This window comes from Mustela nivalis (assembly GCF_964662115.1).
Source record: "Mustela nivalis genome assembly, chromosome: 10".
In the NCBI taxonomy this organism is placed as follows: Eukaryota; Metazoa; Chordata; class Mammalia; order Carnivora; family Mustelidae; genus Mustela; species Mustela nivalis.
The window spans coordinates 99,108,188-99,131,171 of NC_139029.1; the positions used below are offsets into that span (position 1 = coordinate 99,108,188).

At 48.3% G+C, this 22,984-nt stretch overlaps 2 protein-coding genes across 2 annotated transcripts in view; both read right to left on the minus strand.

Moving 5' to 3' along the window:
- CD101 (CD101 molecule) overlaps positions 1 to 8,214 on the minus strand; it is a 47,173-nt gene extending 38,959 nt beyond the window's left edge. Inside the window, exon 1 of the mRNA XM_082688018.1 lies at positions 8,122 to 8,214. Within this exon, the coding sequence (XP_082544144.1) occupies positions 8,122 to 8,161 (40 nt within the window). The 5' untranslated portion in view covers positions 8,162 to 8,214. The remainder of the gene's footprint in view (positions 1 to 8,121) is intronic.
- Positions 8,215 to 9,050: 836 nt separating this feature from the next.
- Positions 9,051 to 22,984, minus strand: part of PTGFRN (prostaglandin F2 receptor inhibitor) — an 82,628-nt gene continuing 68,694 nt past the window's right edge. The window contains exons 7-9 of the mRNA XM_082688024.1: positions 18,670 to 18,777; positions 14,113 to 14,418; positions 9,051 to 12,615 (exon numbers count right to left, since the gene is read on the minus strand). Of these exons, the coding sequence (XP_082544150.1) occupies positions 12,449 to 12,615; positions 14,113 to 14,418; positions 18,670 to 18,777 (581 nt within the window). The 3' untranslated portion in view covers positions 9,051 to 12,448. The remainder of the gene's footprint in view (positions 12,616 to 14,112; positions 14,419 to 18,669; positions 18,778 to 22,984) is intronic.

Below are 22,984 nucleotides of genomic sequence, written 5' to 3' on the forward strand. Positions count from 1 at the left end.
GTAGAGTAGGGTGATATTCAACAAATTCAGGTCTGGAAGCCTCTAACTTTTACCCCTTTTCAAGTTTACACTTCCTTCCCTTTTGGTTTTATTTATTAGTGAGGATACCTAAAAATTAACCCTCCACGGTCAGTGAAACTACAAATACTAATGTCTTTAGTGAAAAGCTCTGTACTTCCCTTGTCAAGGTACTATGCAAGACTTAGTGGAAGATGAGCCATTCCTTCCAGAAACTTGAAAATGAGCTTAATAAACAACCACAGATAAGAAACAGTAGCCAGTTGGCATGAGCTCTCTCATGCGGGCCTCTCCACAGTAACACTTGAGTGCCCTCACAACATGGCGGCTGGCTTCCCCCCAGATGGAGTGATCCAAGAGACAGACCAAGAAGGAAGATGCAGAGCCTTTTATGGACTAGTATCAAAGTTACACACTATCACTTCCGCCTATTCCATCTGCTAAAAGCCCAGCCCACACTCAAGGAGAGGGAAATTAGGCCATGCCTTTTGAAAGGAGGAGTGTCAAGAATTCATGGATGTGTTTTAAAACCACCACAAACCTAACTCATGATTTTTAAACATTTTCCATATGTCCTTTATCATATGTGTGTCTGTGAATATGTATGTATTTGTTCAAGACAAAGAAAGAGAAAGAAAGGAAGGAAGGTAGAGAGAGAAAGAGAGAGAGAGGAAGAGAGAGGGGAAGGGGGGGAGGGAAAGTAAGGAAGAGTAACCAAATAAGGCAGCATGTGTTGAATCCCCCATTTATGGCTCAAATAAGAAATGTCCTAAGAGTTAATAGGCTGGAGGGGCTGCTGTAGGCAGGGAGCAGCCATAGGTCATTCAGGAAACACTGGTTTCAAGTAGGTCCTTGGGGGTCTGGTATGATTCAAATAGGCAAAGGAACGAGGGGAGGATTCCAGTAGGGAGAAATGAAATGTACAAAGATACAGAAGCACGAGGTGCAGGTTATACTCAGGGAACAAGTAAAGGGTAGTTTACCTTGAATGGGCACTTCACACTACCTCTACAGGCCGCTGACTATAATATCAGTGGGACCTAAGCTATGGTAATTGGTCCATCGTTTCAGTTGGAGAAATCATGGGTCATCCCCAGGCACCGAAATTATAGGCAAATACACTGAATCATTTAGTTATTGCTGTAACAGTACACATTATTTTTGTTCTTAAGCCTGTGGGTCACCTGTCCTGGACCAGCCTTGGCTGGCATCCCTCTTCCATCCCTCCAATAGGCTAGCCTGAGCAGGTTTTCATGGTGATGTGAGGGGTCCAAAAGGACTCGTGGAAATACAACAGCACTTTTTAAAGCTTCTCCTTTTATCATAGCTGCTAACACCTCATAGATCAAAGAGAGTCACCTGGCCAAGTCCAAATGCAAAAGATGGGTTAACAGGCTGCATCTTTTTAGTGAGGGGAACGGCAAAGCGACAGGGCAAAAGGAGAGAATTAGAACGATGGACGCAGTCAGTGCGCTACGTGCACCGGAAAGAGAATTCTTCTAGAAGTGACCATTGACCACAGAGACGGTCATTGTCAATAATACGTGATAATCAGTATTCCTGAAAAACGTGCAACCAAATTAATGCTAGACAAGTTCTCATTTCTATAGCTTTGCCCCCCAAAAAAGAAATTTTTTCCCCTCTTTCCATTTTAAATGACTCGATTTCTGCCAAAATTAACATTGACAGAGTGATGTTGCTTCTTTTCTGGGGCAAAAAAACAAAAAACCAACCAAACAACAACAACAACAACAACAAAAAACAAGCAGTTTTCTGTTGTCAAGGGGGAAAAATGAAGAAAGAAAAAATAAAGCCAGAGAAAGAGTGTTATTCTATTACCTTGGCAATCACTGCATTGTATCAGCTGAAAAGAATGTAAAAACGCACTTCCTGAGTCAGACGGAGGGAGAGAGCCAGGAATGGACAAAACGACACAGGAATGTACTAATGAAAAAAATTCTGTCCCAGTTCCTGAAAGATTAAGAAAAAAGAAATATATTTTCTTTTCCTTCAGATTTGACATGCACAAGTATTCCACAGAAATCCCAGGTATTTTAGCCTCCTCTCCGAAGCATGTGGGCTGAAAACTTATTTCGACAGGGACCTTTTCACATGGGCAATTTTTTTTAATCCTTTTTTTTTTTTAAGATTATATTTATTTATTTGACAGACAGAGATCACAAGTAGGCAGAGAGACAGGCAGAGAGAGAGAGAGAGAGGAGGAATCAGGCTCCCTGCTGAGCAGAGAGCCCGATGCGGGACTGGATCCCAGGACTCTGGGATCATAACCTGAGCTGAAGGCAGAGGTTTTAACCCACTGAGCCGCCCAGGCACCCCCTTCACATAGGCAATTTTATAGAAGAGCTCACACCACCATGTGATGGGTATTACAAATCCCATTTTACAGAGGAAGAAACTGAGGCTCAGAAGAATCAACTGGCCAGGACTGTAAGGATAGGAAATGGCTGCCTTCTTGCTCTTGGCTCAGTGCTTTTTTTTAATTCATTCCAGTATAATACGTATACAGTGTTATATTAGTGTCAGGTGTAGAAATATAGTGATTCAACAATTCCACACATCACCCAGTGCTTACCATGATAAGTATACTTCTTAATCCCCATTCTGTTTCACCCATCCCCCGCCCACCATCCCTCCGGTGACCATCGGTGTGTTCTCTAGAGTTCAGAGTCTGTGTTTCAGTTTGTTTTTTCCTTTTTTCTTAAATTCCACACAAGCGAGATCTTATGGTATTTGTTTTTCTCCGACTTATTTCACTTAGCATTATACCCTCTAGAGCTATCCATGCTGTTGAAAATGGCAAGATTTCTTTCTTTTTTATGGCTGAGTGATATTCCATGGTGCATACATACCACATCTTCTTTATCCATTCATCTACCGATGGATGCTTGGGCTACTTCCGTAATTCGGCTATTGTAAGTAATGCAGTAAACATAGGAAGGCATATATATTTTTCAATTCGTGTTTTCATATTCTTTGGGTAAATACCCAGTAGTGGAAATTGCTAGATCATAACGCAATTCTATTTTTAACTTTCGAGGAACGCCTATACTGTTTTCAGTAGTGGCTGCACCAGTCTGCGTTCCCGCCAACATGGAAGAGGGTTCCCCTTTCTCCACATCCTCGGCAACATTTGTTTCTTGGGTTGTGGATTTTAACCATTCTGACAGGTGAAGTGATAGGGCTCTTCCCATTGTATCTTCTAGCTTGCCATTCATGATTTCAGAAGGCATAATGTGTGTGGGATAGAGTGTGACTGGAGGTTGGCAGAGAAAAATCCCAAGGGATCAGCAGGAAGCTGGGCATGATTCCCCCTGCTTGAGCTCTTCCAATTCAGGGTAAATTGAGAGTCACTCAACAAGTGCTGAACTTGCCAAGATACAGGAAGCCCAGGGACTGAGCCCACATTCATGGAACATCAAGCAGTGACCCCACAGGAAGAGATCGCGGTGACCTCAGTCAACGCCCTTGTGGAACAGAGGAAGAAACAGGCCTTCAGCAGGCCCAGCTGTGAGCTGGCCCTGAGCTGTGACCTTGCCCCTGAGCTGTGACCTTGCCTCCATAATGGGAGAATAATACCTAGGTCTCTTCCCACTTGATCAGCTCCACCAAGAGTTAACAACTAGTTAACCTTGGCTGAAGAGGTTTCTGAGGTGTGTGGCAACCCCTCCTGTGTCGGGGGGAAAAGCCTGAACTGGACTTCTGTGGGCAGAAGAAAAAGCCAGGGTGATGGGTAGGGGTGGGGATGGAGTTTGGGGGGGTATAAGATGGGGAATAGGGGCACTAGCAGAAGAGAAAGAGCAACAGACGGGATTCCTAGGCCATTGGTTGTTTCCAGATATTCCCTTGGTAAAGGCTATTCCTTCAATTTCCTACCAGGGATTAAGTGACAGCCAGCCCTGATTTTTTAAAAAGAGAGTGTGGCTGGGGGGCACCTGGTTGGCTCTGCTGGTAGAACATGCGACTCTTGATCTCAGGGTTGTGAGCTCCAGCCCCATGCTGGGGGCAGAGTTTACTTTAGAAAAACACAGAGTGAGGCTCACAATAGGTCCCAAAGAAAGGAGAAAGGGAGAGGAGACAGGAAGCTGGCTTTGCCTGGGCTCTGGGTCCCTCCTACACCCTCAGATACAGATGCCCATAAAGTAGCTCAGGTGTCTCCTACCCTATTCAATAGCCACATTTTCTCCCTAGCTTGATACTACCTTGTCTTTCCCCTCCTCTTCAAACTTCTGACGGTTTCCCAGTGTCCTGTTTTCTGTTTGATTTCCTAACTCATCGCTGCTTCGGCCCACTGCAATCTGGGGCGGTTCACACAAACATCCATGATCACAACAGTGGACACGGCTCAGTTCTCCCCTACACTCCATCTTTGGGGGCACCAGATATGTGCCCCCACTGGCAAACCTGCTTACAATTCTTTCCATCCTCCTCTGATGGCACTCTCTCCAGGATCCTTCCTCAGCCCCGTTGGGCCCCTTCTCACTGGATCCTCCTCCCAGCCCACCCCAACACTGTGGTCTTCTCCTGGGCTCTCAGCAGCCCTTTGCTCCACATGCTGCTCTCATCCCGCATCTGTCTGCTGACAACCACAGATACACATCCAACCCTGTCTTCTCCCTTCAGTGCCGGACCAGCCACCTAGCTGGTGTGGAACATCTCCATTCGAGGGTCCCCCAGGAAACTCAAACTGGAGTCTGACCCTGAAAGCCTTGTCTTCTCTCATTGGTGGTGTCCATCGTGGTTGGATGAAGCAGTATCTTCCCAGATCCACGCTTGGCCTCCACACTCTATATCCACTTCTTCCTCAAATCTTTTATGAACTCATCCTACCTGTTGCTGTCACAACCAAAGGTCTCAATTTTATTGCTGGATCAACACAGTTCAACTCATCTTTTGGCCTTGCTTGCACACCCTAGTCCCTACTACCAGAAAAATCAAACATGTCAACATTGCCATGCATTCTCCTGATTAAGGTGTTCCAGTGGCTCCCCAGATATTTCTACAAGATTGAGTCCAAACTCCTTGACTTGACCTTTACAGGTTGTCCCTTATAAACTCTCCCACCACCTCGCCCTTCAGACATAGAACCACTTGTACTCCTCCCAACCTGTGCAAAAGCTATCCCCACTGCTTCGAACCTTGTCCCCTTCTTACCTGGGAAATGCCTGTTCATTCAAGAAACTTAAAAATCTAGGTTTGTAGATTGTATAATTGTTATATGATAATAACATAATGATTTCGTGCCTCCTTCTCCTACAAGACCATCAATTTCATGACAGGGTCCAGTGCTTACTCATCTTCCTATCTGTTCAACAAATACTTGCTGAGAGCTTGAAATACTCAGGCACTGCCGCTGGTGTACTGATTTAGAATACGTACAGTCATTCCCCCCCTGCCTTGTCCACAGCTTCACTTCGTGCAGTCAACTGTGGCCTTCTGGAAGCAGATGATCTTCCTTCTGTCATGTCATCAAGAGGTCAGGAACAGCCTAACACTATGCCCCAATATTCACATCATTCACCTCACTTCGCCTCATCACACACGCCTGGTACCATTTCACGTCATCACAAGAAGGGTGAGTACAGGACAGTAAGATATTGTGAGACAGAAAAACCACGTTTGCTAGTTCTATCATTGTATATTGCTATAATTGTTCTATTTTATTATAGTTATTATTGTTAACTTCTTACCTGCCTAATTTATAAGTAAAACTCTATCTAGGTACTTACAGGAGAAAAACATAGTAAATAGTAAATACAGGGTTTGGTCCTATCTGGGTTTTGGGGCATCCACTGGGGGTCCTGGAATATGTCCTCTGCAAGCAAGAAGGGGGGCACTAGTGTGCACACTTTGGAGTCAGACAGGTCCGCGTGCAAATCTTACTTCATTTGAACAAATTAATGCCGTCTTAATCCCCTTATCTCTGAAAATGGGAACTGTAACAGTAGGAACTCCATTATCTGAGGTAATTAGAGCTGTTAATCAATTAACAGAAAATGTCAGGTGAAGCTGAGAACTGTAGGAGGATTCCCGTGTAGCTGACATAGGTATTCTCACCTCAACCAACATACTCATTCACCTATCTCTGGGCATAGGCCTAGGTCTTTCCTTTTCGTGGGGGTCTGCTGTCCTGAGGCTCCCGTCCCATCCCTGTGTAAATCAAACCTATCCTGTCTTGTCTAAAATGTTCAGCTTTGGGCACCTGGGTGGCTCAGTCTTTAAGTGTCTGTCTTCAGCTCAGGTCATGGTCCCAAGGCCCTGGGATGGAGTCCCTCATCAGGCTCCCTGCTCAGCGGGGAGCCTGCTTCTCTCTCCCTCCCCCTCTGCTACCCCCCCAACTTGTGCTATCAAATAAATAAAAGCTTAAAAAAAAAAAAAGAAAGAAAAGAAAAGGCAATTTGCCTCTATTGAGTCTTTCCAGAGAATTCTCACATTTACCAACACCTGGTTAGGAAGCGGAGCTAGTGTGCTGAATCAAGAATACGTAGGGTATAACCTGCTACAGGAGGGGGCACAAGCCACGCACACGGGGTCAGCAGGGAGCTTCCTCAGCACCCATGTTCCCCAGGGCTGTTCTGATGGAAGGTGTAGTTTCAGTGCGCTCACACAGAGGAAGTCAAGTCACAGGATTTGTTGCTTACACATCCCAGCAACAGGGCCAAGGGCAATGAACTGGGGTGAGGGTAGCCCCCCATGCCAGTCACGAGGGAGCAGGAGACAGAGAGCAGGGTGGCAAGCACCTATTATTTTTAAGGAGTGTGGGGGAGAGGTCACTATCTTTTCGAGGGTCACTAACTTTTTGAATAAAATAAGTGGTTATTTTATTTTTACTTTTTTAAAAAGATTATATTTGCTTATTTGAGAGAGAGAATGAGCATGAGAATTGGGGGGGTCAGAGGGAGAAGCAGACTCCCTGCCGAGCAGGGAGCCCGATATGGGACTCGATCCTGGGACTCCAGGATCATGACCCGAGCCAAAGGCAGTCGCTTAACCAACTGAGCCATCCAGGTTTCCCTAAGTGGTTATTTTATTTATTTATTATTATTTTTTTTAAGATTTTATTTATTTATTTGACAGAGAGAAATCACAAGTAGATGGAGAGGCAGGCAGAGAGAGAGAGAGAGAGGGAAGCAGGCTCCCTGCTGAGCAGAGAGCCCGATGCGGGACTCGATCCCAGGACCCTGAGATCATGACCTGAGCCGAAGGCAGCGGCTTAACCCACTGAGCCACCCAGGCACCCCTTAAGTGGTTATTTTATTTTATTTTTTTTAGATTTTATTTATTTGACAGAGATCACAAGTAGGCAGAGAGGCAGGCAGAGAGAGAGAGAGAGGAGGAAGCAGGCTCCCTGCCGAGCAGAGAGCCCGATGCGGGACTCGATCCCAGGACCCCGAGATCATGACCCGAGCCGAAGGCAGCGGCTCAACCCACTGAGCCACCCAGGCACCCCTTAAGTGGTTATTTTAAAAGGTACCTGGGGAAAAGCAAAGTAGGAACTCATAGCAGGATCCCTAAACAACAGTCCTTAGCTAAGAGTCCAGATTCTGGGCGTGGGTGGTGGTGTCCCCCGTAAAATGCCCAGGCATCTCCTCACAACACCTGTTTGGCACTCACATCTCAATGGAGCACATGCTACGGAGTGGGTCTGTGTAAATCACAGTCAGCAGGACCGCTGGCGAATCCAAAGAACAGAGAGGACTCAGGCGAACACCAGCTCCGCGGGTGGAGCTCAGGTGTGCCCGAGCAGCCGACAAGCCTCGGGGTGGTGAGCACATCAATCATGTCATTCTGTACTGTTTTTTGAGGCTTTGATATCTAGGGCCTCGTTGATCCCGGGGACTGCCTGTCCCGGAGCTAGCCAGTTCCTAGAGAGAGGAACTGACGCACCGTGAGCGCGCCTTTCACGCCACCAATCCCGAGTCCACAGTTCTGCTACCCTCTCCACCGGGGCTCCCGCTCAGGACCACTGTCCCCCGCCCTGCTCCTCAGGACCAGGTACCAGAAAACTAAGGACAACCTCTGCACCCCAGAACCCACTGAAATGATCCAGTCGAATCATCCCTAAGCCTGAGGACCCTGACTCACCTGTCCTTCCCGTGAAAACCACAAAAAAGGCGCTGCCCATCCTTTACCCTCCCTCTGCCTCCTGATGGCCGCCGGCCTTTCCTGGGTGGCCTCCCGGACTGCGGCACGCTGTGCTCCCTCCTCTTGGAATCTATGAGGAGAACACTATCCTTGTTCTGCTATCCCTGAGTTACCCAATAACCACAAAACCTGTATTTTAAAAAACAGGGTGCCACACGCCCTGGACTGTGGGTCTGAGGAACGAAGCAGCTTCTCTCTGAAGATCCAGCTGCACGGAGAGCGGTGCATGGATTGGCCGCGTGGACCTTCCACGTGTCCGGAACTGCCAATCTCTCAGCCAGGTTAGAAACTAGGACACAGCCCCAGCCCCTGCAGACCTCACCACGAGAGATGCTCCCTGCCCAGGACACATATGGGGCCCACAGTGGAGGGGGGCAGCCAGCAGGGAATCGGGGTTCTCAGTGTTCTCTCCTGTCCGGGCTCTGGAAGCTGGTGGCCCGGGAAGGAACACTGTCCTTACATCACAGGGGCTGGCACCTTCTGGACCAGTTTGGCTCCAGACTGGGTCATGAGTCAGAAAAGCCATTGTGCTCCAGTCATGATACGGTCACAGAGCCTTGGGTGTCTGTTTCCTCAGCCACAGACAGGAACAACATCTAACTTCCCGCTTTCGTGATGAAAGACCTGTAAGGTCATGAGAATTCACCGAAGAACGAGGAAACTGTGCTAGGTAATGGGACCCTGGCCCACAGCTTTCTGCTCAGCAGGGATCCAGTGCAGCTCCTGTTAAATCCACTCAGGGAGAACCTCCAGCGTGATGCCAGCATTCAGAGAGCCTGGAGATGTCCCCTGGAATTCAGCCATGGTCCCTCACGCAGAGGAGAAGAAAGGGCAAGGAGACCAAGATCAAGTTCCTCACACAACTTCAATTTAAATTAAACTTCCTTTAATGAAATAAAAAACAGATGGTGCATTGCATAATATTTGTGGTCACAGTATAAAACAATACAATTAGTTCATATAACATCGGATATGGACAAAAATACACAAGACCCTTTCTTTGTCTACGCGAAATCCGGCAGATCCTTATGTGCCACGCTAAGAAAGACAGAAAGTCACCTTTTTTTTTTTTTTTTTTTAATCTTAGTGATCTGCACACAATATTTATCACTGAGAATTTGTTCCAACAGCAGAGGAGAACTTACCCAAATTCTAGTTCCCTTCTTCCTCTGTTGTCCTCGATGAAGCTAAAAAAAGAAAAAGTTTTCTGAAAGTAGCAAGTTGTGTAGTATTGCTTATTATTCCTGCCAAAAAGGCTCAGTCTTTGGCTCACAGATGTCAGTGACAAAATCATGGCTGCAGACGGTCTGCAAAGCAAGAAGCAAGAGCCACGGGGGAAAACAGACAAGGGTCTGGGTGGCAGGGGCGTCCTTTGCCAGGATCTTAGGGGAAATGCCACATGGGTGGGGAGGGGAAAAATACACAAATAAATAAATTTCTAAATTAAGATTTAAATCCAGTTGGTGAATCAAGAGTTCCACCGTCCCATGAAAAAAATCTGAAAAGTTGTTAAAAAGTCAGAGTTTGCTTTTTTTGCTTTTTTTTTTTTTTTTTAAAGCGAAAAGTGTATGTAAACATTACAAAGTAAACAATTTAAAGTAATTTCAAGGCTTCTATCTGAACATAGCTTAGGCTCTTTCTGGGGGTATTTTTGTAATTAGGAAAAAAAAAACAACAACCCAAACTTTTTAAAAGTTTCTTTTTGTTAAGAAGTGCAATCTCATCCATGTGAATTGTGGCTAGGTTCTTCCATTCCTACGAGTGCTTCTGGCAGGAACAACTTCCAGAAGAGCACTTTGTGGGGAGCCCTATTTGGTACAGTGACAGAGTGTATCTAAGACTTTTAAAAGGACACACATTCCAGGCCCTGGGATCTCTTCCTCCTCTGGACCAGCCCCTCCAGGCGACTTGCTGTTGGACCCGATGATCAGAGGACCGGGTTGGGGGCCGTGCCTGAACAACCCCAGCCCTGAGCTACAAGGTCAGTTTGAAAGGAGAAGGTAGAGTGCACGAGCACAGATTACTTCTCCTCCTGCCAAGTGTCTGCTGTGACCAATCGATGATCTCACATCGTCCTGGGGCCACCTGGTCACATGCACGGCTAGGTACCCTTTCTTCTACCAACGAGGGCTTACTACAATAATCCTGAACCTTCTTATAGGACTGATAACTGTGTGGGCTCAAAGGGCACTGGTGTCACTAACATAGCACCTGTGAATAAGTGTTCTCTCTTTAATTCCCGTATATACAATCACCTGTGACCCACCTCCTCTGACTTCGCATAGGCAAGAAATGACAGGTGGACAAGACCTGAACCTAGCGCTGTCAAGGCCTCCCCCTCTTTCTCTGGCCGTCTGTGCTCTGGTGGGGCAGATGCTGGGCCTGGAGTGCATCTGTGCCATTACTCTTAGCACAGTGTCCACCATGAGGGGTCCCCTAGGTGGACAGAACCAAAAGGGGAAGCTGGGTGGTGATCTGCACCTCCCCCCTTCCTGGGGTGGGGGGAGGGGAGACTTGGTGACAAGGACAGAATGGATTTCGGGCAGCACAGTGAGGGAAGTGGAGGGGGACGATGGTGAGCTGGGATGGGGGGGTGGGGGAGTGTGGCTCGTCCGGCCCATTGTGACAAAGAGCCACACATGAATGGCCATCATTTTGTATGACTTTATTGCTCAAAACAAATGAATCTTTTTTCCCTTGGGAAGACAGAGCAGTGTTAGACCCGTCAGAGCCGGGACAAAAGCAGAGAGGATTGCAATGCGGGCCGTGAGTCACCAGTGGGCCTCAGAAAACCCCACTGGGATGCTTCTGAGAGGCCAGTGCTGTGCAGGGGCAGAGGCCTTGGGGAGCGGAGGATCTCTTTTGGTCTGTGTCCTACTCCTGGTACGAGCAATCGGGCAAAACAGATTGCTCTCAGATCTACTTTGTAGGCTGTTCACACAGCAGTAAATTGCTGGTTTCCTCCGTGCTCCTAACAGGAAAGCAAACCTATCACAAAGCATATCCTTCCTCGCTAACCCCCTGCAGGGGATCTTACAAAGACTTGAAGGACTGAAAAGGTCATGGAAAATGCATGGTTTTCTTCCAGGTAATTTCTGATTCTGTGAAGGCAGACAGTCTTGCAAACAGCAACTCACCTTCACGTGAAGGAGCCCAAGCAGCCCGTGAAGGACATGGGGCATCTGTGGGGGCCACAGGCGGTCCCTGGGTGGCCAAGGCCTCTGCCGCCCGCAAAGGGCGGGAAGGGGGGACAGGGACGGCTCCCTCTCTCCGGACACAGCCCTGGCACCACCACCCCACCCGGCACGAGCTGCGGACATCTAACTCCCAGGACCCTGTTCCGCTCTCCCTGGGGCCCCCTGTGGCACAGTGGCCTCGGAACCACTGCAGAGAGTGCCTCCTTCCCTCGTTCCCCAACCTCCCCCCCTCCTTGAGGACCTCCTTACTGCCCTGGACAGAGGTGGCTGTGTATTTTTCTTCATATTCATACTCATTCTTAAGGCTAAGGTGGCAAGATAAGGTGCTTGGTGGAGAGCCAAATTCTAGATTCCAGGGCCATGCCAGGGCCATGTCAGCACGCTCGCATAAAAGCAAATATCAAAGAAATGGAAAGGGGGCAGAGAAGCATTAAAAATGTTAAAAAATTTAAAAAGAAAGAAAAAAAAAAGGAACGCATTTGGGCTCAGTAAGAAGTTACATACTGCAAGTTTAGATTTCAAATGTCGTCTAAACCCCTGAAAATCCGGGGTGGGTAGGGTGGTAACAGCCACCAGTCAGCCTTCTGCACAGGCCCGTGTGGGGCAGAGGGCGGCGTTGGCAGCGCTCCGAACACAGGCCCCCCACGTGGAAGCTGGCTCCCGGCGGGCGACTCCGTCCTCCGCCCGCCCCAAGACCAAGAACTCTGAGAGCCATCATCCTTCCTCCCCGCAACCCCTCGAAACCAAACAGACGAACACACACACAGGTCAGAGATCTATAAACCGGCAGGAGAAAAAAATTAGACGAAAGGGGTAACCATTAAAAAGCCGCAGCTGGGAAAACACACACGCGATTGTTCTACCAGAAAGTGCCGTGGGGAGAAGAGCCGTGTGCTGGTAAACGTGTCCGCGCTCAGGACTGGACATGCAGAGAAGAGAGCGCGCCAGGTCCCACCTGAGATTAGAGAGGACTGGGTTTGAGTGTCACACACTGCGCGTGAAAAGCCTGCTGTCCTCTTCCCGCCCCGAGGGCTCCGACGCCGGGCCGGCGGCCGCTCCCTGGCCGGGCCCTAGTCCATCTCCATGGACATGAGCCGGCGGCGCTCACGCCTCGTCTCCTGGACCTCCTTCTTGCAGCACCAGTGCGAGCTGCAGTACCCGATGAGGCAGGACAGGAGCCCGATGACGGTGGACAGGCCCACGCCGATCAGCAGCGGGTACTTGAAGGCATTCAGCACTGGGAGGGACGGAGCAAGGGGATGCGAGGTCAGTGGTGCTGGAGGCAGACACCAGAAGCCCACTGCCTGCCCCCTCCCTCCCCACAGGACAGGTAACCACCCCCCAAATACCCACCCCCCAGGGGACTCGGGCTCCATCCAGCACCTGGCACAGTGCTCTAGGAGACGGAAGCACCCTTATCTACGCACAAAGTGAACAGATCACACCCCACCCAGATCTGTGGGGAAGAAACAAAAAACCAGGAAAAAGAATTCATTTGATGTCTTTGAATGTCAACTTGCTTTTTAGGGTTTTGGCAGGAGATGGATTTTTAAAAGTCAGGATAAGGGCATCGTGCATATAGCAGCAGATGAAGCCTTAAAAAAAAGTTCATAAATCAATTCTCTGCATCAAATAACTGAAGTGTACTCGGGGAGCTATTTTAAGTAACACTACAGTAAATTATCTAGCAAAGTGAATAATCACTCCCTTGTTTGGGAATCTGGGTTTTCGTATGGAGCTACTCCATGCGAGGAATTTCTAAGATGCAAATAGGGTCTAAGCGATGAAGTTTCAGGAAGGCACAAACACCGTACAGATCGCATGCATTCAAATCCCAAGTCTCTTCTCCCAGACGCACCAGCCCTCCTTGGGCGGATGCTGGCGCGCCGACGGCTGCCTGACATTTCACGCGGCTTCCGGAGCACCTTTCGGAACAGCCCGACGCAAGATGGTCACCCCGTTGTATGAGAGAGGAGACGAAGGACCACAAAAGTGAAGTCACCTGTGGACAAGCTGGGTTCGATTCCAGCCTCCCCCAAGCTGACAGCCCGTCAGGGAAACACACTCTAAGGCCCCTCCCAACCCTCGGAGGCGCTGGGGCTTTAGCGCTCTCCATGGAATTTCCCTATTAACTTGGACTCTGACGCTTTTCACAGAGAAGACCAGTTTCTCACTAGCCAAGGAACAGCTGGCCCCACTCTGGGATGTTTGGGGAACAGAGAGGTGGGAAGGGGGCCCTCTGACAACTGAGTTAGAATGAGTCTGGTGGCAAAGCCCCCCTCCCATCTCAGGGGTTTGGAGAAAACCCCATCTATGCTAATGACAACAGGAGGAGCCCCTCTTGTCCAAGAAGCAAAACTAGGAGGAGGACGGGAGGGGCAGGAAGCTACTCACTGCCTCCGCTGGGGACCTGAACCCACTCTCTTGATGATGTTCTCTGCCTCTGCCTGGCAGAATCCAGGCCAACCCTCTGACAAGGAAAGTGGGTTTGCAAAGACTTTAGAGAAAGCATCAGAAATCTCTCTGGGAATTCTCAAAATCATTTCCCAGGGGTGCCTCCTGTGGGCGATATCACAGCTGGGGAAACAGCACAGCCTGTGTGTGCTCCCTTGGGGTCCAGGTCTGGGCCAGGTCTGGAGCAAGCCGGCCGTGTGGGGGCATGGTCTCAGATAGTGGCCACCTGATCCCATGAGCTGCGGCCCAGCCCAGAGATTTCGCTGCATATCATTCTTACCATCCATCTTCACAGTTACAAAGATGGGCTTGGAGTAGATCTCCGCCTCCTTCTGCCAGGAACCCGTTGGGGACTTGACCCACGGAGTCACAGAGCAGTAGTAGTTGCCAAAGTCCTGATCCTCAGAGCCATGAACTTGCAGCAAGAATTCCAGCACGCTCACACGCTCCAGGCTGAGCTCGCTCTTCCCGTCTCTCTCCGCCGTGGTCACGATCCCCTTCCGATCGAGAGCAGACAGGAGGACAGGAGCCTTGTCCAGACCGAAGGAGTGCACCGCAAACCAGGACACATCAAAGGCCATGTCGTCTGTGGATGACAGACCAAGCCGGAACCCTGGGTCAGTGCAACCGGCAGAAATCGCACGTGTGGCTAACACACGCATCACATCACTGGGGGCCAGCATGGCTCACCATGCCTTAGGCCAGGCCAGCCCCACGAGGAAGGTACTGCCACACTCCTCACCATGGTGGGGCCCAACACCTCTTCCAAGTCACAGAGCCAGAAGCAGCACAACATGTAGCTTCACCCAGGGACTGAAGCTCTAGAGTCCTCCCTCTTAACCACGCTGCCACCATCACCTAACCTAAGACACACCCAAAACCATCTCCCGCAAGGAACACAGGACATAAAGGGCCTAGGTGGTGACAATCCCAAAGCAGGGTCCTCTGACATGTCAGGCAGAAGAGCCCAAGACTCTACATTAGGAAACTAATATAGTCAAGAATGAAAAGTACATAGAGTAAACCAGACAAAATTTAGAGTCATAGCAGTTTAGGGGTTTCTTATTTGTTTTGGGGTCTTGGGTTTTTGTTTGTTTGTTTGTTTGTTTTTTAAAGATTTTATTTACTTACTTATCGGAGAGAGAGAGAGAGAATGAGTGCGCACAAGCAGGGGGAGCAGCAGAGGGAGAGGGAGAAGCAGGCTTCCCGCCGAGCAGGGAGCCCAATACAGGCTACATCCCAAGACCCTAGGATCACGACCTGAGCCAAAGGCAGATGCTTAACTGACTGAGCCACCCAGGAGCCCCAGCAGTTTGGGTTTTATTGTTCATTGTGTTTTTTCCCCTGCAGATGTGCTTAAGTTCAAAACAAGAGGAAAACACGTCCAGCTGAGAAAGTGGAACACCGTTAACAGCCCCAGAAAGGAGGCTGCTGCATCTCAAAGGACTCGGCGAAGTTAAGGTTCTAACAGCTTCAAACAAATGAACACGGGCACAGGAGGGGGAAGACTCTGGCGTATGAAGACGGAGGACACGCCGTAAGCCCCTGACCTCTTCTCTCAGCCATTCCCTGCCATGGTGGGCCTGGGGCGCATTCAGCAAGCAAGGGATGACGACAAGGCCACACACACTTTATCTTACATTCACCTGATAAGGCTTTTTATATAAATGTTATATGATATATTATATATATGATATATTATATATATGATATATTATATATATTTTATATAAATGTTAAATGATACCATTTTTGTTACACAAAAAGTAATATTTATTCAGTTTGTGAAAATACACTAACAGCCTCAAAATCACTATACACCCTTACACCCTCAGGGTGTGCTGCCTTCACGGACAGGGGCTGCGTGGATCCGGAAGGCAAGAAGTCACAACTGTGTCGCCAATACTCAAGCGCAGAGTCTAGCCCCAGTCCCGCCAGGTGTCATGGAGCTGTGGTCAGTTTGCAGGGCCAGGCTAGAGCGCTAGACTCCTGGCACCAGCCCCTGCTGGCCGTGTGGCCTGGACGAGTGACTTAATGCTCTGTGACGTAGTGTCCTCAGCTGGAAAAGGAATACTAACACCTTCGCCCATGGTGAAGTGAGTCATCTCTGCGAAATGCTTAGAACCACACATGCCTGGCACACAGCGCTCACTGTCTGCCCACCACGAGCATCCTTATCTCCACACTACAACACACCCAGTCCATGACGCTGACAGGGAGAGCCTTCCCGCCAGCAGCAGAGGCTCTTGGTGCCTCGAACATTCTCACACCCCTACCCTCTTCCAGAGGACTGGCTTCCATGGATGGGAGCCACTTCCCGAGATTAAGAAACACCCCTGCTCCCCAACCATCTGGACTGTGTGCAGCGACTGGGGAATGGTGGGGATCTAAAAGCCCAGTGCCTTACCTCCCGGAGGCTGTCCTCTGCGGTACCACCGACGCTCCAGAGCTCCCCGGGGAGTCAGACTTGCTCTGAATTCACATCTTTGCCTGGCTTCTTTCCCTGCTCTGTCTCGACTCCCTCACTCCCTGAGAGCACATCATCAATTAACCACCTGCACGCTTGTTTCAGGCTTTGCTTCTGGAGAACCGGACCTAAGACACGGCCTCTAAAGGGCAGTGATATGCCCTGTCCCTCCCCTCCCAGCACAGGAGTGCCCTGGCGCTCGGCCCACTTGCACGGTATGCCCTTTCCAAAAGAGATTTCCTTCACAGCCCAGCAGGTGCGTGAGGAAAAACTAAATTACAGCATGTGCTTCATTATTCAGAATCTTCTACCCACATAGTCCAAGAGGGCAAAGTTCTGGAAAACTGTGATCTGCATGATAACAGCCACCTATACCTTCTGTAATCACCCAGGAGGAAGACTTTTATATTAAGGCCCAAACTGGTGACCCATTAATTTACCGAGAAAGAACATGTAAATGATTTATTTTCGTATATACCATCCATGAGCTTCGAGGGTAAACATGGTACCAATTTTTGAACACGATTCCCTCCCCCGTTTTCTGGCAGCCTCTTCTACTCTCACTTTCGTTTTCTTTTCCTAACCCCACTCTGTGTCCCCGATCCTCCACACCCCAGCATCCTCAAGACCTGAGCTACCTGGGTACATTTTACCCTTGAGAACACAGCTCACCAGTGGGTGGCTTGGATGGATGGATTCCTTCTCCTTTTCTTCTACCTTCTCTTCCCTACCAATGTAGCTCAGCCATGTTTGGGTTCCTTGAGAGCCAGTTTGAGACCCATCAGCTCGTGCAGGGCTCAGGAGCCTAGAGCCCACAGGTTGAATCCAGCCCACCAGCTACGTGTGTCAAAAAAGGTTCATGGAGGGGTGCCTGGGTGGCTCAGTGGGTTAAAGCCTCTGCCTTCAGCTCAGGTCATGATCCCAGCGTCCTGGGATCGAGTCCCGCATCAGGTTCTCTCCTCAGCAGGGAGCCTGCTTCTTCCTCTCTCTCTGCCTGCCTCTCTGCCTACTTGTGTTCTCTGTCTGTCAAATAAATAAATAAAAATCTTTAAATAAGTAAAAATTTAAAAAAAAAAAAAGGGCTTCATGGGAACACGGTCAAGCCCATTTGCTTACATCCCGTCTATGGCTACTTTCACACCAACAGCCACAAAGCCGAGTAGCTGCTGCGGAGACCATCTGGCCCATGAGGCCAAGACATCCTACTGGAGTAACTGCCAACCCAGAAGTAGTTACTACCTACACCTCTGATCTGAGGTCCCGAAGAAGCTGGATCTCGGCTGGTGGCCACCCAGGCCTTTGTTCCTTGACGCCAACTCTACCCAGTCCCCTACTCATGCTGTCCACTCTGGTTTCACTGCGGGCCGTCCTCACTTTGCTTACAACCTGCCCTTGCCACAGAATGAACACCCGCTTCCGCTTTCCACCCCAGGGCCACAGGCCCAGTGGTCTCTGCACAGAACGCTGAGAGCCTCGTACACTTTGGCCTTTGCAAGGTGCTGATCGGTGGGAGGCCCAGGCTCTGCCCATGCTGGGGTGGGCAGTACGAAGACACCCAAGGACAAAGCGTATGGGAGAGAGTGCAGGTCCCCCGCAGCAGATCAGGTTCTCAACGGTCTCATTAGGAGAAGGCAGCAGGGGGTACTGTCCTGCTCGGCAGCAGACACCTTATGTGCCTTTAATGTCCTTTCAAACCCCAAGGGTCTACAAGCGAGGTGGGGACACCAACTGGTCACTGAAGAAAAGGTGTAAGATTGACAGCCCAGGGCTCTTAGGCATCCCATGGGCAATGCTAACATTTTTTGCAAAGAAAAGGTCCACAAAGATTTCCCAAGGATTTAAACTACCAAAGTACCATCTGGTCCCTTGCTGCTCGTTGACTCTGCTCCATCCTTCACCAGAGAGTTAACACCATCTGATAGTATATTACATGAGGATTGCTTTCTTGTTTATCTCCTTAACCAGGCTGCGAGCTCCACGATATAGGGCGTCTGGCCCCTCCTCTAGAACAGTGCCTGTTACTAGAAGCAGCTCAATAAATATCTGAATGAATCAAGGCTTAAAAGACAAACTAAAGGAGCTGGACCCTGCTGATAGGTTTCAAACCAGCCTGAACTTGAATCAGCCCTGGAAGAGGCCTGGGACAACTATGATTCCAATACCTGGATGGGTTTCCAAATCATCTAACAGACAGAGGCGTTCATCAGCAAGGATTTACTCAACACCTACTGAGTACCAGGTACGGAGCAGGGCAGTTCGGGGATTTGCACCATCTAATCCGTGACCTCAGTGTCCGGGTCGCACAGTGGGGATGACGAGAGGCATTTACAGAAAGTGACATGGGCAAGGGGAGAAGACAGAGCGAAATACCTGGATCCAGGGCCGCTCCTTCAACAGTGATGATACAAAACAATTTGATCAGATCTCCCCGGATGACTGACGGTGTGTCTGAGTGCACGGAGGCATTAAACACCGGCCCTGGAAGAGAGTGAGAGCCCCTCATTATTTCCGCTCACGCTTCTGTTTCAATTCCACTCCTGGCGCTCTCATGAGCATCTGTGGGCGGCCCCCCTTCCTTGGACCTGGGCGAGATGGTGTTCTCAGGCTGCTTTTCTTCTCTTCAGAGAGACAAGTGTGTCAGGCACCGCCAAATGAGCAATCACCTGAATTATACCCACAACAGAACTCTTTGTTTCTGGCTTTTCCTTTACCCCTTCTCTGATCAGACAACCATGGACCCCTTGGAAGGCCACCCCTACCTGCTGCCTGGGTGCCGCTTCTGGTTCTGTGTGGTTCACTTCCAGACTGAGGTGGCAGGAGAGCAAAAGGCATGGGACTGGACCAGTGACACTTCTGGCCCCAGTGGAGTGAGAGGCCTCACTGTGCTGGGGACAGGGGCTCTGCCACTGGGAGGCTGAAATGCAGTCAGGAGACAGACATGCCAACCATGACAACATTCTGTAGGGGACAGTGGGAGCACCAGAGGCCCGGCTCTAATCTGTCAGGGGAAATCGAGGCAGCACGGGTTTTGCTTCAAAACACTACCCAGACTCACACACTTGCCCCGAATATCCCCTTGATATTCAGTTCATTTTAAAAAACACTCTTTCGGGGCACCTGGCTGGCTCAGTAGGTTAAAGCCTCTGCCTTCAGCTCAGGTCATGATCTCAGGGTCTTGGGATCAAGCCCCGCATCGGGCTCTCTGCTCAGTGGGGAGCCTTCCTCCTCCTCTCTCTCTCTGCCTGCCTCTCTGCCTACTTGTGATCTCTGTCTGTCAAATAAATAAATAAATAAATAAATCTTAAAAAAAAAAAAAATAAAAAATAAAAAAGGCTCTTTCCTTCTTCCAGAGACCAAAAGATGTGTCTACCCAAACTAAGCTAACTATGCAAGGCAGAGATGTTCCCACTGTTTTGAGTTGTGAGCACAAAAATGAGCAACAAAATAGGAAGTATAAAGATCAAACACACAGAGAGAATTTAGTGCCAGAATTTAATAATATTTACCATAGAGTCTGCTGGATGCATTTGACTGTGGGTACGATTATTGTTATGCTATTTGATGATGGGGCATAAATAAGTAAATTTATTAAATTTTTAAAAAAGTATGCCTTGGATGTAAGGAATCTAGCTCCTATCCCCTTCTTAGAGAGAGGGGCTATCTACTACCTTCTTTTTTTTTTTTTTCTTTTCTTTTTTTTTTTAAAGATTTTATTTGTTCATTTCACAGACAGAGATCACAAGTAGGCAGAGGCAGGCAGAGAGAGAGAGGAGGAAGCAGGCTCCCCGCCGAGCAGAGAGCCCGATGCGGGGCTTGATCCCAGGACCCTGGGATCATGACCTGAGCCGAAGGCAGAGGCTTTAACCCACTGAGCCACCCAGGCGCCCAACCTTTTTTTTTTTCTTAAAAAACCTTTTACTCCTCAGTTTTAGGCGACAGCATCACATAGCTTTAAGTCAACCCAATCCTAAGAGCCCGAAATTTACCTTATCCTAACAAGAACAGGCAAACCTGTAGAAGGTTCCAGAATACCAGTGCCATGGGATGCTCCTTGGGTTCCCCGGGAAGCAGAAAGAGATGGCCCTGGACACTGATTCTGAAAATCATTAGATGCTAACAACACAAGTATTACTACCTTTTAAATCAGATCACCAAGAAGGAAAAATAAGTGGACTTTAACATACACAAAAATGACTAAGAAAGTGTGTAAAAGGTCATGCAAACCAATGAGGCAAAGAGCTAGAAAGGCTGTGTTTTTACTTCACTGTGAGCGGTAAGATGAACTCATTGGACTCTTTCCTCAAACCAAGAGTGGGAGCAGTTGGTGTTCTGCTGGGAGAAAGGCAAAGGGTGAATGGAGGAGATGGCAACCACGGAGGTGGGACAGCCCTGAGCAGGTTGTGGTGAGAGTTCAGACTAACCAGAGAGCAGCAGAAGGGCACCAACTCCGGGCACAGGGGAGAACGTAACAGGACGGTGGTCACAGAGCAAGGGGAAAGGAAGGAAAACAGAGGAGACAAGGAAACCTGACCTGCTTGTGGGTAGCCTGCCCTTCAATCAACCCCTCTCCCAGCCACAGTTCCCACAGGTCCTGACCACCCTGGATTTGCTCTGCTTATTGGAGTGAGGTGGGACAGGATTAAGCCAGTGGCTCTGACTTGGCCCAGTGTTCATGACTGCGGAGCACTTCATAGCACATATGGCCACCTGGGAGCACAGGCCAGTAGTGACCCAGGTGAGCAACAAGGACCACGTTTTTTTTTTCTTACTAAAAATTTTGCAGTCATAAACAGAGCTACACCAACAGGTTTCTTCCAAGTGTTCGAGGGCCCTTCTAAGACCTCACAAAATGATAAAACATAAGGACCCTTATAATGGATTTAGGTTCCTAAATTTGAAACAGCACACAAAGACTTACCAATTTGGACACATTTCACTTTCTTTTCTTTATATTTCCAAGGAAAACCCCAAATGCCTTCTAGGTCACAAATTATGGTTCTCATTTCCCCTAGTAGCTGTGGCTGTAGGAACAAGAGAGCATCTATGCTATGGCTTGCCATGTGGACATGGGTCTGGGAAAAGGCTGTCACTGTAAAATATTCACAGCAGTGGATTTCCTTCTAATGAAATCAATAACTCACTGTTAATGTGGGTCATTATCCCAGGCTTGGAAATATTTTTATTATGGTCAATTTCTGTGTTAATGCTCTTTTTGTGAGGGAATTTATCTGGTTAACTTCACGGATGACAGACTACGGCACAGAGAATTTAAGTGAATCAGAGTCACTAGATGTCCCCCGATTCCTAGCCTCTGGAGAATAGGTGGACCACATTCAGCTTTCTAAATACAAATGTTGACAGAACATGTTCTAACTCCAGCCCCTAAAAAGGGCTGTAAACAGCAGTCCTCTTGTGAGAGCCAAAATTGCAGACCATCTGCATGACCATCAATAGGGTTAAATGACTGACTAAATTCTAGGAGGTGTAGTCATTAAAATTATTTACCTAGAATTTGTTTTAACACGAAAGCTACTGATCTTAGAAGGTTAAAGAGGGGAAAGCAGGTCACAAAATTGTATAGACAGCCTGATCTCACAGCCATGAAGAAAACATGCAAGGGAAGATTTCTAGGAACAAAAACAACACAAATGAACAGTGTCCGGTAGGTTATGGCTAATTCTTTTCCTTCTTTCTACTCTACCATATTTTCAAGCTTTTATCCATGAAGGAGAAAAACTTTGTTCTTATTCTTCTTTAAAGACCAACATCCTGAACACCATAACATTTTATTTGTATTTTCCCCCGACACTTTGGGTCAGTGAAATTCGTGACTCAGCTGCGCTCCTTTGGAAACACGGTCTGCATACCAAGAGGCAAGCACCCCAATACCGGGGGAAAGAGAGGCAGACACCAGGAAGGACCTCTCTGTTATGGGTATCTTAGGGTGCTGTTGCTGATTTTTAGGAAGTGAAGACTTTTCAGTATCAAGTCAGTATTTGCTGGGAGTCATTCAGGGCGAGGGCGCGGTGCTGGGTGGATCGAGCAGCCACTTCTAATGAAACTGTGAACTGACCATGACAACTCCGTGGACTAAAGAAAATAAAAAAACTCAGCCAGTCTATTCAACCTGGAAGCTCTAGTCATTTTATCTGTTATGCAGAGATGTAAAGAATTGAGAAAAAGACTCAATGCCCATTCCTCACCCAGAAATACAAAAGATTTTATGTCTCCCCTGTTTCCCATAACAGTTCTAGCGAAACATCAAATAACAAATGTAAAACAAGATGGAATAAACTCCTACAGAGAATAAAACAGTGACACAAATAAAAGACAAAAAACCCCATAATCATCTAACTCTCAAAAGACACAGACAAAGCATTTTACAACATCCAATATCTCTTCATGGTGAAAACACTCAACAAACCAGTAAGGAAGGAAAACTTCCCCAGCTCAATAAAGGGCATCTATGGAAAAAAAAAAAAAAAATCCAAAAAACCAGTTACAATGATTTTTAATGGGAAAAGGTGGAAAACCTTCCCCATAAGATTAGGAACAAGACAAGGATGTCCACTTATGCCACCACTATTCTACATACTACTAGAGGCGCCAGCCAGGGCAATTAGGCAAGAAAAAGAATTAGAAGGTATTCACTCTAGAAAGGAAAAAGTAAAACTGTCTTTATTCA